The sequence below is a fragment of the Helicoverpa zea genome, chromosome 15 (genome assembly GCF_022581195.2).
Source record: "Helicoverpa zea isolate HzStark_Cry1AcR chromosome 15, ilHelZeax1.1, whole genome shotgun sequence".
NCBI classification, from domain to species: domain Eukaryota; kingdom Metazoa; phylum Arthropoda; class Insecta; order Lepidoptera; family Noctuidae; genus Helicoverpa; species Helicoverpa zea.
In genome coordinates, this window is record NC_061466.1 from 10,082,600 (window position 1) to 10,101,455 (window position 18,856).

The 18,856-nt window shown below is 35.4% G+C and overlaps 3 protein-coding genes across 4 annotated transcripts in view; 1 reads left to right on the forward strand and 2 right to left on the reverse strand.

The window, feature by feature from the left end:
• The window catches only part of LOC124637184 (peroxisomal N(1)-acetyl-spermine/spermidine oxidase-like), a 43,216-nt gene extending 41,802 nt beyond the window's left edge, over positions 1 to 1,414 (reverse strand). Inside the window, exon 1 of one of the 2 annotated variants that reach the window (XM_047173542.1) lies at positions 1,298 to 1,414. The gene's annotated coding sequence lies outside the window, so the exon portion shown is untranslated. Of the gene's footprint in view, positions 1 to 932; positions 951 to 1,297 lie in introns of those variants that run through there. The other variant, XM_047173544.1, reaches the window with a different exon arrangement.
• Positions 1 to 12,667, forward strand: part of LOC124637186 — a 36,166-nt gene extending 23,499 nt beyond the window's left edge. Inside the window, exons 2-4 of the mRNA XM_047173545.1 lie at positions 9,161 to 9,246; positions 9,703 to 10,039; positions 10,436 to 12,667. Coding sequence (XP_047029501.1) covers positions 9,161 to 9,246; positions 9,703 to 10,039; positions 10,436 to 10,541 — 529 coding nt within the window. The 3' untranslated portion in view covers positions 10,542 to 12,667. The remainder of the gene's footprint in view (positions 1 to 9,160; positions 9,247 to 9,702; positions 10,040 to 10,435) is intronic.
• Positions 12,654 to 18,489, reverse strand: LOC124637187 (survival motor neuron protein). The gene is made up of 7 exons (XM_047173547.1): positions 18,317 to 18,489; positions 18,103 to 18,244; positions 17,445 to 17,663; positions 16,862 to 17,041; positions 16,404 to 16,528; positions 13,370 to 13,527; positions 12,654 to 12,741 (listed from the first exon to the last, which is right to left on the reverse strand). Exons 1-7 carry the CDS (start codon positions 18,356 to 18,358, stop codon positions 12,717 to 12,719), a joined length of 891 nt encoding a protein of 296 aa, XP_047029503.1. The 5' UTR covers positions 18,359 to 18,489; the 3' UTR covers positions 12,654 to 12,716.
• Positions 18,490 to 18,856: the final 367 nt, after the last annotated feature.

An 18,856-nucleotide genomic window follows, 5' to 3' on the forward strand; every position in this document is an offset into this window, starting at 1 on the left:
ATCTATTCTAAGTATGCGCAGAAATTACTAAAAAACAAAACCAGACTGACTTATAATACCACATTTCCTTTGCCAAACTGTCAAAACAAAACGCAACTGTAAACTATCCCGCCAAAAGTCCGCCATATTGCCATTTAACAGTAAAAACAAAACGAATGTTAACTTTCACGAAACAGCCAGGAATGTACAAGAGTGCTAGTATTACTCCATGAATTGGAGCCAATGTTTGCACCAATGTTGGTGTAACCTGCTTGGTGGTATACCCCAAGTTTTAAGCTGATTCATTCAAATGCAAACTGCATACAAATTTTGTAACCTCAAAATCATTGAGAGATCTTGATAAAGTAGGAGTTTGTATACAGAGATGCATTATCAGAATTATAAGCAGTCAACTTTATTCTCACCTTAGAGTTTCCGTTCCTTTGAGTTTTTGATAAAATACTGAAACGATTATTTAGGTTACCTACATAATTAAAATTCCTTTGCCAAAAGGACCAAAAATAGCTGCCATAAAACTGTAATGATCTGGATTCTAATTTTGGAAATCCCATATTATCCTAATGACTTTTATTTTAAAGTTTGGTTAGGGCTCATAACAGTGTAGCCAGTTTTGTTTATTTATATTTTTGTCTTGAATAGCCTGCTGTTAACTAAATGTACTAGAACCTACGCTAAAGAAATCACCATAACAGCTATAAATAATAAGACAGAAAATGTTACACCACCCTATCCTTCTAAAAATTATGGACTTTTTGCAGATGAATATTAAGTAAAAGCGATGTTTTAGAATTATTTTAGAAAAACGAAGTAATAGAACTGCATAGAGTACTCTTTCTACCTCAATACACTATCAAATTAATAGAGAATTACTACAAGTACAAAACCATTGCATGGCCCAACGTTGGCCCAACTCCAAAGCCGGTTGTACATACCTGTTACCAGGAATTTCGTTGTGTAGACACTGAGAGTATACCGGTTTCGTCAGCTGACGCTTACAAAAATGGCGGCAAGCTCGCGAACGAAGATTGATAACCTAATCTTGTAGTTTTTATAATCGTTTTCCATGTGTGGGCATTCGATAAGGAATGATAATAATATTTTGATGTTTTAAAATGAGAATCTAAGCTGGCTGAATGAGATTTGCTTGTGGCAAAGAAAAGTTTGAGTTTTGTCTATGAACGAAAAAATGGAGTCCCGGTCCCGGTTCACCGGCACATTACTTATTTTTCCTACTAGAAAAACAAATAAATGGGCTGCAATTAAATATTCTAAAGTATTTTCAAAAATCTTTACGTACCTTTTTCAGCCTTTGAAGCGTCCTGGAATAAAGTGTACCTACACAACGAAAACTGACACAGATTTGATTCAATATTCGCACATTCGCGTCGAATAAAGCGCCAATTTGGTACTGATTGTAATAACAGCTGCTATTGAGATATATCTACACTACATACCTACTCATATCGAGATAAAAGATAATGTAATTGTAGGATAATATTGTTGATAAAAACGTTATCAATAGGTAACATTTTGATGGTTATAAAAACACATTAAGAAGATGTTGTCTGTTTAATCTGTATTACAACTAATATGAAATTGAAGTGCAATAATTGGGTCTAATTTTAGAACTAATTAGGGAGATAAAGACCTACTTTTAGATAATTGCCATGTCAGATTTATCATATCTTTCATAATACCTACATATTATACCTATGTTATTTTTTATATGCCTACAGGATGTGCATAAAATAGGGATGATGAATAAAATCTTTCCGAAACCATCGCTATAGTGAAGGGCATCCTCGATAAATAGTATTTGAATATCTTAATCATTTAACAGCTTAATTACTACAAATATGTTAAGATCTCAATTAATTTTCCTTAAACCTGTGAAAGAAAATTCATTACAAAACAGAAAACTTCGAATTTCCATTCAGTTATAATATAACCAGTTCTCATGTTAAACGCTTTTCACTTTTCACCAGACATGACACTGCGCATTGCGAAAATAAGTTTCCTTATTATGGAAATTATTACCCTGTGAAATTCACGCCCATTCACCACGTACAGATAGTTGGTGTCGGTTGTAAATCATTTTTGTAATAAAGATTATTATTTACTACTTTTATAAGTATGTTGTTTAATTGTAAAAATATATTGTGCAATTAGCCTTTGAAAAGCTTCTGGGTAGCTCTTTAATGTAACTTTCTATCTTAGTTCTTTATGTCTTTCTATATTTCCGTAAATGACCGCTTCTTCTTCCTGTCCTCTTTTCAATTTTTTTTTTAGTTCTTTACTAGCTTTTCTTAGATTCACCCGCATCCCTTGGGAAGTACTTCTCGCACCCGGATAGACAGTACTAAGGTTCCTACCCTATAATCTTTCTGAGGCACTAGATGAGTAGACCATCTGTATACCAAAAATTATAGTTCAGTAAGTTTTCGTGTGAAAGCGCAGACTAGTAGATAGTACTATTCGGTTTATTAGTACTTACACAGTAGAACAACTTACAAAAGACTTGAGAAATAATACGTGAACACATTACTTACGTATTTACATGAAGATTAGCAGATTAGTAACATAGAAGGCTACTGTTTGTAAATATTACAGCACAATATGAATTCTTAACAGTTTTTTTACTGTACATTCTTGCAAAATCACTTTGTTTACTTACTTAGTGGTATTTTTTGTTAGCAGTTAAGATAACTTCAGGAACGTAAATTATCTTTTTTATGGTCCTATTTTCGGCTCGTGTAATAAAAAAATGTAAGGAATAAAAATAACCATCTAGATATTCTTTTAAGATTTTCAAACATGGTAGATTTTTTTAACAACTGAGTATCCTCCTTGTTTCGCCAGTGTCCCGAGGGAACTAGTACCCGAGGAAGAAGTAGCCCTGTCTTTTCTAAGGCTCTAGACTTGTGTGTGAACCAATTTTTATTTAAATCAGTTTAGTGGTTTAGCACGATAGCCCATTAGACAGTTATTTTTTCGCATTCACAATATTAGTGAGGATTTCGGAAGCAAGGTACCTAAATTACATTGGCATGCAAAACCTATGGTTCTATCAATCTCATATCAAAAAATAACACGCCAAAATAAGGCTAAAGGAAGTTCGCTTTGCCCTTTTTGCCCTAACAATCAAAAAGATATGGTGAATTCCTTCGACGTCTGATGATTTTTCCCAGACACAAGTAATTAGGGCCGTCACGCGAAGAAACCGGGTCACGCGGTAACCATAGATAAAGTAAACATTTTTTTGAGTCCATAGTGTGGATGCAGTTACGAAAGAGGTTGGTAAGATTGTAGAACTTGTTAAAGCTTGTGTTTACAAAGTGATAAAGTTGTGTTGAGATTATGGAAATGAGGTAGTAGGTAAGTCCTACTTACTTATGAAGATAATTGTAGGTAGTATCGTAGTTGCGTATTTGATGCAGGTATTCTTCAAAGTAAAGATTGTATCAAGAAATCCTATTGGCTACTTCGAAAGAAGTGACATGGCAGCTTTGAAATCAGATTCCCCCAATAAAATAACTCGATCAACAATACCAAGAGTGAAAAAATTCTAAAGATCAGCATTAGACCATTCCTTAGCGCAATTTGGCTCTGAGTCCTGAGATCCACTATTCATTAGTGGGCTATCGCCAATAAAACTACAAAATTTCATTACAAGAGGAACATTAAAAGAGGTCAATTACATCAGCGTAAATTAAAAATAGTTAATAGTAGCTAACTTCAAGCGTAACTGAAGTTTAATTTCCATTTAACAGTACTTTTTGTTCCCTTTTTATTGAACTACAATTAATTTTCCATTAAAATAGTTTTGAAGCGATATGTACTAATTTAAACAAAATAACTTTGGATATGGAAGCCGTTGGATCGCTTCACTAATTGCTTCGGACATTAAAAATGAACGTTAAAACTTGTGGATAACCTTAGAGCATCGAACCCCCCGGATACGAGACGACATTACCGTGCCTTACATTTTGCCAAAGATTTGGGATCGCCAAAACTCATAAACTTAGGCCACCCTTTCCTATACTTGTAAATTTTACTCACTATGTTCCTAACTAAAGAGCTATTTGTTGCATCGTCTCACCCTCCGCTTAAATAAACCCTTCTGTTCATGACGATTCCAATTGGTTAAATGGTCTTTGATGACTGATATACATGCGGTTTTTACGATTTGAGTTTCGGTTTTCTTAAGATTATGACTCGTGTAAGATTTTATAGTATCCTAGAAAATGTATTAGGAACTCTTTGCTTTGATGTGGATGGGTTATGAAAGTCATTTTTAAGTCTTATGAAAATATTTTCTAGTTTTTTTTTTGTCTAGGTAAACATTTTCCAGCTATTTCTTCATGGTCTCTAGATTTTTAAATGCTATATAATAATACAAGCCATGCCGCCCAAGAATTACTTTAATCAAAGTTTGAAGGATTGAGTCAGGACATTAAACCCTCCTGGTTCTATGAAAACGGCTATGCTCATTATGTCATTCATCAGCACCCGAAAATTTTGAGATAGGTAAACTATTATCGGATACGTTAAAAGCTCTAATAAATCTTTTTGGTAGATAATGTCGTGTTTTGTTTACCTTTGTTTGCTAAATTAGAGTGAAAGATAGAGTAGCCGATAATCAGTTTAGGTACCTTTATTGTACATTGGTAATGATTGTTTCGTTGCTGAATCAGTCTACAGTTAAGGCGACGAATTGGTCAACAATAATTCCATAACCGGCACGCGCATCTAAGGCGCCAAAAGGGGTCGGAGCGTCTGAGCGGGGCGAGGATAACAATACGCGCGCTAGCTTATAACTAAAGTCGTAAGCGACAAAATGGTTTTGTAATTTTATTATTTAGAAATGATAATTTGATAAAAATTCCTTCTACAATTTTAAAGAGTATGTATACACTCAACTACTAAAAAAGTTAAGAGGCTTAAATCGGTCCCGTTTGCCCATAATATGTGAATCTCTTTTTAAAAAGAGGTATGTTTGATATATTTTTCTCTGTTATAAAAGTTACCTAATCATGTTTCTACGTCTAACAGAATAAGGTTTATATCATGAACTTTCAGGTAACCAAGTTGTATTTTGATCCGTTTTGTATTTACTGAGAAAAATTGAGATCCTTGGCGCCAAAAATTCCAATTCGTCCTCTTAAGTATTGTTTGTACTTAATAACTTTTGATAATAATAAAACTTATATATGCGAAAGTATTTGTAAATAAGTTGTTAGTGTGCCTTGTAAATAAATAAATAAATAAACTTTTGCGATATGACTAATAACGAATTCGCTATTGTATTTTTTACTCTCAATTTTAATATCCCAAAGTATTATTACTGTGGGAGTATTTCAAGCAAACGACCTTATTTTGGGTCTATTTGAAAGCTAGAATTTTGCAAGGCAGACTAATGGCAGAAAGTACATAATCTACTTGTACCTATAATCTACATAGATATAAGAAGGATCTAATTAGGAAACAGACAATATTACTTATCTAATATTTTTTCTAACTCCCAATAGACAACTTTTTAAACTTTAGATACCTTCTTTACCGAAGAAACCTTTTTATGGTAGGTATGTGCGAAATCATTGAATGATTTCATCTCGCAGTTGAAGCAAGAAGAGTGTGCGGCCTTTTCATTTTTGTCACTGTAGTCCGTCTGACGGCTAAACACATTTTATAAGTGTTTTGTTTTTTCACACATTTTATAACGCATATCGCATCCGAACTGTAAATTAATACTTATTCCTAAATATGATAAACCTTGTTAAAAGCCTATTAAAACAACGTTGTTACCTACTTTTTTTGTAGCAGCGCATACAAAAATATGGTTTATTGTTTTTTATATGTCTGTCTGACTAAATCAGTCTGCTCTACCTACAGCAGTGATGTGATTAACACAATTTGGTTGATTGTCACAGATGACAGCTTTTTTTTTTTACGTTGCTGTGTGGGTTAAAATCTAATAATCGAAAGGTTGTTTCTTTATTATGAAGGAGTTATGGAATAACTTCAATGCTTATTTTATTCCAGCAGATACTGCAAACTGAAACTCTATTTTTACCTATTTATTGTTCTTCTCCATGCGATTTTTATAATCTAGCTAACTTAACCGTCAAAATATCCCGTCGAATCAACGGTAAAGTCATAATAATATGTCAAAACCTTGTCGAGCAGAGAGGTTAAGTTAGGCAAACATATAGGAATACAGATAGCTTGACCGTTTCTCTTGTCTAAATATAAATGACTAGCTTCTGCCAGCGGTTTCCGTGGGAACCTCTGCACGAACCCGAATGAAAAGTAGCCTATAGCCTTCCTCGATAAATGGGCTATCTATAACTGAAAGAATTTTTCAAATCGGACCAGTAGTTCCTGAGATTAGCGTGTTCAAACAAACAAACAAACAAACTCTTCAGCTTTATAATATTAGTATAGATGATACCTAAATGAATGGCAAACAGAGTGTCTTTCTTTTTCTTTCTTCATTCCTTGTGAAATTATGTACCTAGACAATTTTATCTATGTTCTCGCTTTCTCCCAAAACATGAGCAGTTTTCTCTAAACCATTTTTATTATTTTAACCCACAATTGCACAACAGTTCCGGATGCATTAGGTTAATTCAAAACTATGACGGTTAACTAGGTAACGTAAATATTATGTTTATCAAATCATTTTACGCGTAGCTTTGCGCAGTTTATTTATGTATTTGGTAATCTTTGTAGATGCTGTTATGACCAGTTTAGACGTTATTACGAAAGGGAAGAAGAAAAACATCGGTTTTGTGTCAAAACATAAATTGTCACTCATCACGAAAAGCTGAAAAGTTTTTTTCGTCTAGGTCCCTACATTAGGTATTTTCAGTCCGATTTTAAATAAATTTCAGTGATACATAGAGCCCATTTATCAAAGATACCTTTAGCGGAATACCTTTTATAAAGCTGCGCGAGTAGTTAGTTCCCAAGAATGGGTAAAACAATTCCAAATGTATTGTTATTTCATATTTATAACTAAAAAGATGTAGGTAACTGAAAAGAAAAAAAACTTATTCAATATTCCCCAATTTCCCCTAAACATATCGACACCAGCCAGTATCGATAAAATTGTGGTTGTCACGCAATTCGCGTTCCCTGCACCCCGACCTACCATAGCGTCAGTGGAGCGTGGCGCACCGTTGGCGGGAAACCGTTGCACCACATCTGTCATTGGAAATAGTTGTTATTAACCGTCCAGTTGTTTATGGTGGCACGTGCTTATTATGATTGCTGTTACTTACAGTTTTTAAATGGTTACTTAAAGATAGAATGAGGGGAATTTTCTTTAAGAACATAAAATAATGCTTTTTTGGGAGGCCCAAGGACTTTCCAAAATATTTCTTCCTATATCTCTCGTCACAAGTTTTTCTTCATCTTAAATTTTAAAGAGAACGAGCGTGGTTCCTGATTGAAATATTATGGTTAGAAAAATCAGAACTTCCAATTTTTTACTATATCGTCTGCTTTGCCATATTATCTAGCTAGAGTAATTCATCTCATCAGTAAATCTCTACCAAACCTTCCGAGGAAAACAGGCACGATCTTACGTTATAAATAAACCTCACAAACCAAACCAGAGAACGTGAAGTAATTAAAATGATATTCTCTCGAACAACTTTTACCTAATAAATTACGGAATATGTCCAAAGAAGTGCAAATTGCATAACGAAGTTGCACTTTGTTATGAAATCTCTGAAGTAATAAATCAATCTGTGGGTACTTATGTAGCAACAATTCACACCGGATTTACCTGCATTTTAATTGCTTATAGAGGAATTTCCATAAGATCTCAATATAAATCTAGGTAGGTACTTATCTGGTTTCGCCTCATTAACAATAAATATTAATAACATGAAATAAATTCATCAATAATATCGTCTGTTAAAATTTAACCAATACCACGATATCAAAAATCTCTCGATAAACCAAACGAAGCTCATAAAATATTAACTGGCCATTCCACTTGGCGAACAGTCAGGTACATTATTCCAACTTTGATAAAACATTCAGTAATTCAAACAAGTTTATAGTCTCTCGATAACAGTTACGATGTTGTAATCAATGATCGTAATAATCGTCAGAATATGCCAGTGTCACTGACATGCAGCAAATATTATAAACCGACCGATTTCAAAAGCTATGCCATCACTAATCGAATCGTGTATATCAAAGTGACAACACAATTCTGCAAGGCTACCCTCGACGAACAGGTGCCGTGTCCGTTACATGGCTGTTCAAACGAGTTTCAATTAAAATCGAGTTCTTAAAACACAATCGATTAAAAGCATGCGTCTCGATTAAATGCTTGAAGCTTCTGGATTTTGGTAAAGATATGTAAAATTAAATTCTTGTGTAAAACAAACGAGATCGATTTTTGAGTCGATTGCGAGAGAATTTGGGGTACGTTGCTTTACTGGTTTTGGATGTAAAATTGTGAAATAAAAACTGCCCCGAATTTTGTTGGTATCTTAAGTTGAAAGTTGCATATGCATATTGTATAGGTGTCTATATTGAAGTATATTTGATCCGTGGGAACCGTGCATTAAGGTCAGACAGATTTATTGGCGGTCGCAGTCTCATCATGTTGTCAACTGGTTTGATTGTTATTATATTGATCTTACTAAAATTGTGAATGCAAAAATAACTGTTTATCTGTGACACTTTCACGTGGAAGTGGATGTGCAAATTAGAATTTCCAAGAAATTCTTTGTCTTTTGATAGAGGACGATAGAAATATCTACTCCAATAGCTAGAAGCCAGAAAGTTTGATAATCAGTCTTTCCTGTAGTGTAGTGGTAGCCCAAGAACCTAAATGGGTTGAGAAGGTCAGGCAGCCAGTCTCTCCGTGTAGAATATTAGCCCTTAACTGCATACTAAAAGCTGATCTTAACATTGTTGAAAAAAAATTGGGCAGATTATAGAAATAAGAGCCATAATATTTAGTTTAAAATTAAGAAAAAATATGATCCCTTAAAAATGACATTCGGATCCTTTCGAGAGAAAGGTTGTGTTGTGATGTGTTTATCACCAGGCTTTTCTACAATTCCCAAGAAGTCCAATGTCCTCTCAATCTATAAATCTGAACATATCCTTAATAAAGTGCTTTTTTTCCTTGCAGATCAAACAAGTACCTGCAGAAGTCGGCGATCACTAGAGTATGCGCCGTCGGAGGTTTCTTTATATCCATACCGGTATTTTTAACAGGTTCGTACCATTTATTACGTTCTTTTTAATCACTCGGGACTACTCTAGTTTTTCTCACGGTTTTATAAGGGTTAGGAAACAGGGTAGGTAAGCTTGTGGGAACTTATTAAGTGATGTCTAATGGGAGCCATTTCCAGTCTGTTTTTAGATAGTAAAATAAAATTTCGATAGGTTAACTTAGGTCCCTAGGTTCGAAATTTTTACTTCCGAAAATAACTTGATAAGTACTTAAAATTAGTTAACTGACCTTTACTTGACTTTGTGATAAGTGATACATAAGCATCATAAATTCAGAACTTACCATACCGCAATAAAGAAGGTACGTTGAAGTAACCAATAGGTACTTCAAGGATCAATAAAACTGATCCCTAAAAGACTCATTTATGAGGCATATTTACTTCTTTAAAAAAATTAGCTCATCTAAGTACACCACTAATTCCACCTTCTCATTTCCAGGAATAATACTCTACACCTTCATCCAGTTCCACTCAACGCCAGCCATCGTAACCTCAGTGTTCATTGGCGTTGGCATAATCTTTTGCGGCTGTGCAATGGTACACAACGTCTTCGTATGGCAAAAAGAAAAAACGAACCTAGTTAAGGCCTTTCGAACCCAAGAACTTAATACTACGACCACTTCGCCCAACTTAAATACGTCCAATGGAGTTATTATTGGCAATGGGCATTTGAATAATACGGGAATGGGGAATCTGAGCTTTCATAGCATGACTGCCGGCGGTGCATATACGCATCCTATCACGTTGTTGCAACAAGGAGGTCCTTATATTATAAGGTGAGATTATTATTCTATAACTTTTTAATTACCAGTTCGTGCCAGTTTACAGTTGAGATTATTTCTTTTCACTTTTCTTTTTGTTTTACTTAGCTATTATTAATTCAGGTCGACGTTCATAGAATCCAGAACACACAGATAATTAAGCAAAATAAAAATTGCAGAAAAATATCTAGACAGTTGCAAATATAAAAAAAAAATACACCTACCACTGTGATTTCTTCACCACCCAGAGGTAAACGCCTAAGGCATTAAGTCCGCCATTGTACAAAATGTACATAAAGTTTAAATAAATAAATATTTCAAAATTCAATACAATTATCAATTTTCTGCTCAAATTCCCCAAACTCTATCTAGTTACTGACTAAATACTAACCTATTCTACTCATCTTCCAGACCTCCAACAAGTACGCCACCAGGAGAAGGTGCTGCAACGCCGGGAGTCCCAGCTGCCACCATCGACCTGAGCCACGACACGCACGAGCTCAGCACGCTCGTATGAGCCGCGACGTGTCTTATGCGAAGCGCCTCATTTTGTTCGAAGCGCCTCAGTTTGTTCGAAGCGCCGTAGATTATTCGAGGCGCCTTAGATTATTCGAAGCGCCTTACATTATTCGAGGCGCCTTAGATTATTCAAAGCGCCTTACATTACTCGAAGAGTTTATACGAAGCGCCTCAGTTTATTCGAGGAGAATTTTACGAAGTGAATCTCTATATTCAAAGAGTTAATTCAGAGCTCTTCAGTTCATTCGAAGAGTTTATGAGAAGCGCTTCACTTTATTCGAAGCGCCTTACTTTATTCGAAAACGTTTAATGCAAGTTCAATGTGACTGTTATGCAATATGATATAGTTTTTTATACCATGTTAACTTTCAAAAGCGTTTTTTGCTAGGCATCGGCTACCCTGAAAGAATGTGGTTTCATATAATTTTAAAGTCAATAGTGAAGAAATAGATCCCTCATCTCTTTAAACTTCATCAAAATAAATAGAAATCAATGATGTTCATTGTTACAAAATTAATGCTTCATCCATAAGGGTCTGTCTGCCTATCAAAATAACGACTTTTCATGTATTGTACTTAAACTATGCGAATGTCGACTTAAACGACTTGCCAATTTAGTCTGTGACTTTTTTCGAAATTGACCTTTGAACATACATATTATGTAAGTTGATCGTTAATGTATGTTTTGAGTCTTTTGATACGAATGTATGAGTGTCCCAGTGGCGGGAGTGTGATTGTGTGAGCGTCTGAGTAACGAGTATGCAAGTTTTATGAATTAATTTATAATTTTTTGAGCTCCGTTTTGAGATATTTAGATGTTACTTCTTCCATGTATTTCTTACTTCTATGTAGCCGTGAAAAATAATGAAAAAATACAATTCATACAAGCATATAGCAATACGAAATCCCAGTCAAAGTAAAACTAAATATTTTTTAACAGCCAATTTCTTCATCAAAAGTAAAATCCAAAGTAAAAATCAAAGTAATGTCTAAAGTAAAAGTAACGGTCAAATTCGCTTTTTCTATTCGTTTTGCTGTCACTTTAGCCTTGAAAAAACGAATTTGACCGTTACTTTTACTTTAGACATTACTTTGACTTTTATGAAACTGGCCGTTATAGTTCAAAGTTCAAATATTTAATGCGATCATTAGTGATACATAGGTGTTATAAAAGTACATTATTGAGTCAAATTCCATCTAAATATCTTAAAGCGAAGTAATCACGAACTTTCAGCCTTAGCTCGAGGCCATAATAAGCCTTTTAAACATTGTTCTTTTTTGTATATTGTGGTAAATGTCATGTAAATATTGTTTCTCTAGTTTATGTTTTAAAATTGCCATGTTTTTATTTTAATTAGTTCTTTTTAAGAATCTTCAAGACTCTTGCCACAATTTTGAGTCGTTAATCGATCATTCGAGTCGATTCGTCAGTCTATTCGATTTATGTATAATATTATTACTACAGATAGTAAATTACTCGGCCAAATTAAATTAGTCTTGAGGCAATGATAAACTGGACCATTATGGAATTTTCTTTATTAAAAATAAGATGTGGATGGATGCAAAAAAAAAATACGATAGTTTGAATTGCAAGGCCACGATATTTTTTATCGTTTCGTGTAAGGCCTGACAAAGGCAATAAATTACACTCACTGAGATTAAAAACTTCGCCATTTTTACATTATTCAAAGTGTACTTGTGTATACTGTTTCGAAATAATTCTACGTGTAAAATTTCTAGAATATTCGTATTTTTGTAATTGTTATTTTTATAATTTATTTTTCTTTTTACATATTTTTTGACAGGCAATAATTAAGATACGTACGATAAATTGGACCAAGTTTAGCACTAAATATATTTATTGAGTGTGTTTGAGAAATAAAGATTTTAGTGTTAAAATTAAACCCACCAATCTGATCATAGAACTGAAAGTAAAAAGAAAAAAAAAACATCCAAAATAATAATAGTGTCAAAATGTATATTTGTACATAGTGTTTTTACACAGAAATCAGGAGGCATAAATTTATTTATTATTATTTTCTTAAAGCTGATAACATTTTCTATTTTTACTGTAGTTCATTTTTATGTGAGACTAAAAAATAAAAAAAATATTTAAAAAAGAAAACTTCTTTTATTGCATAATTCATTCATAAAACACACTATTTATTTTTAGCCTAGTTTCTGCGTCCTTCCTTTGCTCTGAAATTAAAGAAAAAAGATTTCAGCATACAATCCAATCATGGCCCTATAAAAAGCAGTTTCATATTTAGGTACTCCAATCTACTACATAATCTTAATTGAATATTAGTTTATATTGATGACGTTAATTCTGGACATACTGAAAAAATATGGTTTAGTATGATGTAGAAATTTTTATTCAATTTATTTTCTGGTCTTTCTAAATAGACTTTCCGTAAAAAAACCGGCCAAGTGCGAGTCGGACTCGCGCACGAAGGGTTCCGTACCATTATTTATAAAACGGACAAAAAAATCACGTTTGTTGTATGGGAGCCCCCCAAAATATTTATTTAATTCTAGTTTTCAGTATTTGTTGTTATAGCGGCAACAAAAATACATCATCTGTGAAAATTTCAGCTCTCTTACTGTCACGGTTCATGAGATAAAGCCTGGTGACAGACGGACGGACGGACAGAGGAGCGAAAACAATAGGGTCCCGTTTTACCTTTTGGGTACAGAACCCTAAAAAAAGCAATTCAAAAGCTAGAACTTTTGTGGCCTTACGCCGGTCTAGAGTACGCCTCAGTACGAACGAAACCAAAAAGTATAAAAAAAAATTCTAGCAAAAAAGTTCAAAGTTCAAACTCACCTTTTTAATCCCTGATATAGCCCTGTGTAATACCCGCTCATGTACCAGCTGAGAAGCATAGACGATATAGCTTGTTCCTCCGAGTCTGTTCGGTCGACCGACGAGAATGCCATCGGCGGAGGCGGCATAGGCATCTCTGTTGAGCCTAGCTGCTGTAACTGGTGGGAAAAGGGATTTTTTATAAGGATGTATAGATAATTAAAAAAAAAACAAGCAGTTTGCAACAATATTTCTTCATAGTGTTAATTAGGGCTACAGGGTTGTTTGAAGTTCTTATCAATTGCATGGTAAAAAAGATATAATATCAACCATAAAGATAAAATATTAAAGAATTTGATAAAATTGTAACAACTACAATTTTCTGATCTTTAAAAAAGTTGGAACATGAAAAATACATGAAGTTAGGAAAATAAATGTTTTGAGCATTACAACAGTCACTAGATAACTTAGTGTAACGGCTGAAGAGTTGTTTGTTTCTTTAAACATTCAAATCTCAGGAACTGCTGAACCAATTTCAAAAAGTCTTTCAGTGTTAGATAGCCTATTTCTAGAGGAAGGCTCTAGGCTGCCTAAGGCTTTTATCCTGAAACGCCAAGTAATTCTCACGGGCTGGGGGAAAAATAGCTAGCGTCGAGTGGTAAATCACTGGGGTCCGATTCTCCTAATTTTACTTAAGCGACATACGATTCACATTCGACTGAGCTCCAATACCGACTCAATTACGATTGAAGTGTATGTGGCATTCCGCTATTTTTTTCTTTGAAATAAACCTTTTCATCCTTTTCTGTCATTCAATAATGAATCATTTTTCTGCAAATGATTGTAGAGCAAACTACCGTATAGACCAAAATCACCAAAATAGCTGACCAATGCCTGATATGGGTAAAACTGCTATTGTGATCATATTGCGATTCAATTTCTATTCGATTTTGACATTATTAACTTAGAAGAATCGGGCCCCTGGTGGAAGTTAATGTAAAATAACATAAAAAAACATAAAATTCAAAATCAATTCGCGAAAGATCCAAAAGCGTTCTGGCAATATATTAGGTCCAAAAAAAAAAGCCGAGTTAATCGCCAAAATATAATGAACAATGGTGAAGATTTGACAGATGACCAGTGTGCTGGAGAATTTGCCGACTTTTTTAAGTCGGTATATAACCAGGTACCACCGACACTAGATGCACAGGCGGCGGCGGCGGAAGCCGGTGTTACCAGTGCACGGGTACATTTAAACAACTTAACCCTGAATGATGTTCAAATAGCGCTACACAATCTCAAGCCAAAACGCTCATCTGGTCCGGATGGTATACCACCTTTTCTGTTCAGGGACTGTGCCAGGGTTTTAGCGGGTCCCCTGCATTACATTTACAATACCTGTTTACAACAGTCCACATTCCCAGAACGATGGAAGATCTCACGGGTCGTTCCAGTACCTAAGGGTAGGTCAGGTCCAGATGTCAGCGGTTACAGACCAGTGGCAGTGCTGTCGACACCGGCTAAAGTTTTTGAGTCCGCCATTCAAAGTTCTATACAGGGGCAGGTCCGAGCACAACTATCGGACGCTCAGCATGGCTTTCGGCCGGAGCGCAGCACTTCCACCAACCTGCTTAACTTCATGGCGCAGGTTATACCGGCAGTCGACGCGGGGGTCCAGGTAGATGCGGCCTATTTTGATTTCAAAAAGGCTTTCGACACCGTGGACAATGATGTTTTATTGAGGAAGCTGGCTGATATTGGCTGTACACCACATCTGTTGCAGTTCTTTGTCAGCTACATGAAAGACCGTCAACAGTATGTTGACTATAATGGGTTTGAGTCAGATCCATACTACACAAGGTCTGGAGTAAGCCAAGGTAGCAACTTGGGGCCTCTCGAATTTATCATCATGATAAACAGCTTGCCGGAAGTCGTCAGACATGCTACATGTTTATTGTTCGCGGATGACCTCAAGTTGCTGCTCGAGGTAAGGGACGAGTCGGACTGTACGCGAATCCAGGATGACATTGACAGAGTGGTGAAGTGGAGTCATGACAATAAACTATACTTCAATGTATCCAAATGCTCGGTAATATCCTTTACGCGTTCGCGAAGCCCGTCTGCTATGAGTACAAAGCAGAGGCAACACCCATGATGCGAGTGACACAGGTGCGTGATCTGGGGGTTCATCTCACTCCAGAGCTCACGTTTCGCGAGCATATTATTAAGATATGTAAGAAGGCGTACAGAAACCTAGGCTTTGTACTTAGGCAGTCGCAGGGCTTTACGAATATAACAACAGTAAGGGTATTATACGACGCACTCGTTAGGAGTCACTTGGAGTATGGTGGTGTCATATGGGCTCCACACGAAGCCAAATACTCTGTCATGCTGGAGCGCGTGCAGAACAAGTTCACGCGCCACTTGTACTGGAGGCTGTACGGGGTGTATCCGCTGTACCCGCTTATGTGCCCCACATTGTTCGTGCTGGGTATGGTCGGGTACAACCAGTTAAAGGTGCGGCGAGAATTTGCCCTTATATTATATATTGTTAAATTACTCCGTGGCAAGGAACACAATCCCGGCGTACTACGGTGCTTGTGTCTCTGTGTGCCGGGCCGCTACGTGGAGACGACGGCGCCCGCCACTGCTGTCAGTGCCGACTGCCAGGACCAACCTACTGGCCAAGACGCCTCTCACGCGAGCGATGCGTACTATTAACGAAATCCAGAACAATATAGACATTTTCTCGTGTCAGTTCAGTGAACTCGCAAGGATGATTTTGTTTATATTATGTTATAAACTAGATTAGGATTATAGGACATACTTTTGTTATTATTGTTTTATTTTATGGTATTGTTATATTCTATTTTATTTTGTGTAAATATCTTGTGTTTTGTTGTTTGTTTTTTATTTTATTTTTGTAAGTAGTTAGCTAGTTAGTATTTTAAATAAGTGCCTCCCTAACGCATTGGATTGTACCTGTCTGTAATGTTAGTGGTAAGGTTGAGAAATAAATAAATAAAAAAAAAATAAAAAATTAAAGACTACTTACATGTCTTAGCATAGACAAGTTAGGCATAGGTGGTATCTCTGGCAGATCAAAGCCATTGATGTTCAAGTTCCTAGGTTGATTCTTCTTCTTTTTCGAAGGTCTTTTCTTTTTCTGTGATGATCTATCTGAAATTATAGTTGTAATAATTTGTCAATGATGCATGAGAAATGGGATACATCGAAAATGTGAAATAGGTGTGCTACGAGATTGCTGTTTAATTTTGAGTCAGGTAAAAATATTATTGTTTTAAAATTATACTAAAAAAGGATTAATTGAGTAAAAGTCTAAGCTTTCTGCACATTACACAGCATTCACTTAATATTGAGGTGGTGATTACAACGAACACCTATTTCATGAAGGCTTTTTCAGTGGTGGCAAGTAGATGTTAGGGCTCATGGGGCATCACTAATAGGTAAAAATAGGAACTACCACATTAAAATAACTGTAAATATTAATACCTATGCTATCAGGACTTGCAACCCTGTCACTGCAATCCACACCTTCAATATTCGGTGACAGACTGCCGTAACTGTCCTCAGTCTGTGCTCTCCTTGCTTCTCTAATCTGGCGCGTTCTAGCCTCCTTGCCGAGGGACGGTTTCAATGATTCTATAGGCACTATCTCTTGATTATCATAGCCTGTAAAATATAGGAAGGAAAGTTACGTATCTTGAGACTAACCACTGACCTTAAGGTTACAAAAAAAAGTATATTACTTTGTACTAATAAAATGTATTTTATAAGATGCAAACAAAATGTTTGATCAATTACTTAATTTATAAAAAAACGCAACATACACTCCATTTGAGTAGGCTGCTCGAAAGGTAAACATTGTAAGGACTTTTTACACAAATGCATTTTTAACAAATAAACTACTGTTAAAAATTTTGTTCATTGTCACCATTGTATTTTCACAGGTTATAAGTAGTATTTTATTCTAAAACAGTTTTTAAATAAAAAAGTTTCTCAAAATTGTTAATCTTCAGTAAGTGCCTACTAAAATGAAGTAAAGCTATAAAAAAAATTAATAAAAATATCTCACCTAAATATTTAACTACGCACTCATCATTTTCAATAAATCTAAGTACAACCGCTTCATACTCCAAGCCGTCTTCTACGTAAATCAAGCGGCAGGGCATACCAGGTTTCCACCTGACTTCCTTAGGCCTTTCATCCGTAGTATTGTTGGGAACAATCGGGATTGGAACTTTTTTCTTAGACGACTTTGCTGATAACTTCTCTTTTTTAGAGAAAAATGCAGCTGTGGAATTCAATGTTGTTAAAAAGTTTAAATTTTATAAACAGTATTAAAAGGGAGACATTAGAATGTTTGTATGAATTTGTAAGAAAGGGTATTTTAAATGATTAATAGAGAACCATAGTTGACAATTTAACTATGGGGTTCCTAGTCCAAGCATTGGAAGTGGTACTGGGGTACCCTTCGCCTCTCCTAACCCATAACTTGTAAATAACAAATAAATTGGCCTAGGAAACCTTTCGGTGTGCAACCAAAATACTACTAATTAGGACAATAGTATGTGAACAGTTGACACTTTTTTATTTTGAGGTGTTGTGAGGTAAGTATAGTTAACATATTATTTTTGTACAGGAAAGGCATACTTATCGTTCAATGCACTGTTTGTACTGTGGGCTAACGACCTAAACTACAGATTAATAAACAATACGTCCATGTAACCTACGTTCAACTGTAGAACTTCCAGTGTTTGTCGACATAGCCACTCGCTTCGCCACCTCTACGTTAGCAATCCGCACGGCCTTGTCGTACGCATCATTCAGTTTCTTGTCATCCCACTGATCATCATCATCGCCCTCAGATTCCGACTGCAACAGAACAATAACTTAAAATATATCATCTCGAAAAATGACGGTATTTTTGACTATGATTTCACTTACAATGTTCATCCCTTTCATGTAAAGGAGTTCACTTTGGGACATCGCAAACTTATGTGACGCTGTTTCCTTGATTTTTTTGTTGTGAAGTATGTTTTGAACACTTTAAATTTTATTCAAACAATTTTATTAACGCTTCCAAAGCGAATTTCCAATTTTGTTTTTATTTGACAGTAATGTGACAATTCTTTCAAGATTCCAGATTTTAGTATAGTCTATGGATGACCCAAGATTTAAAGAAGATATTCTCGTTCTAGTCACTGATAAAGAGTCACGCTTTATAATATAAAGCGTATAAGATATTATCTGGGTATGCCATTAGTAAGGCTGCGGTTCCACTGAGGTGGAGCTGGGCCGTGAGTGCTGTGACAGGCCGCGAGGCGGTTTGCTTCGCTTGAAATCGACATATTTCGATAAAAAAATCAGCATCTACGGAGAGAAGCGGAATTGCTTAAAATATCGGGAAACTAGAATCTCTCTCTCTACTCCGCTCAGCGTCGTGGAGCAGAATTTATTTAAAACGGTCATTTTGTCTTGAAAACA

Bases quoted from the DNA above. Each gene is read 5' to 3' on its own strand.
- LOC124637187 (XM_047173547.1), bottom strand. From the start codon at position 18,358: ATGTCCCAAAGTGAACTCCTTTACATGAAAGGGATGAACATT. The intron at 18,245-18,316 runs GTAAGTGAAATC...GTTCTGTTGCAG, and splicing joins ACATGAAAGGGATGAACATT to TCGGAATCTGAGGGCGATGA. The intron at 13,528-16,403 runs GTAAGTAGTCTT...TTTTCCCACCAG, and splicing joins ACTTGTCTATGCTAAGACAT to TTACAGCAGCTAGGCTCAAC.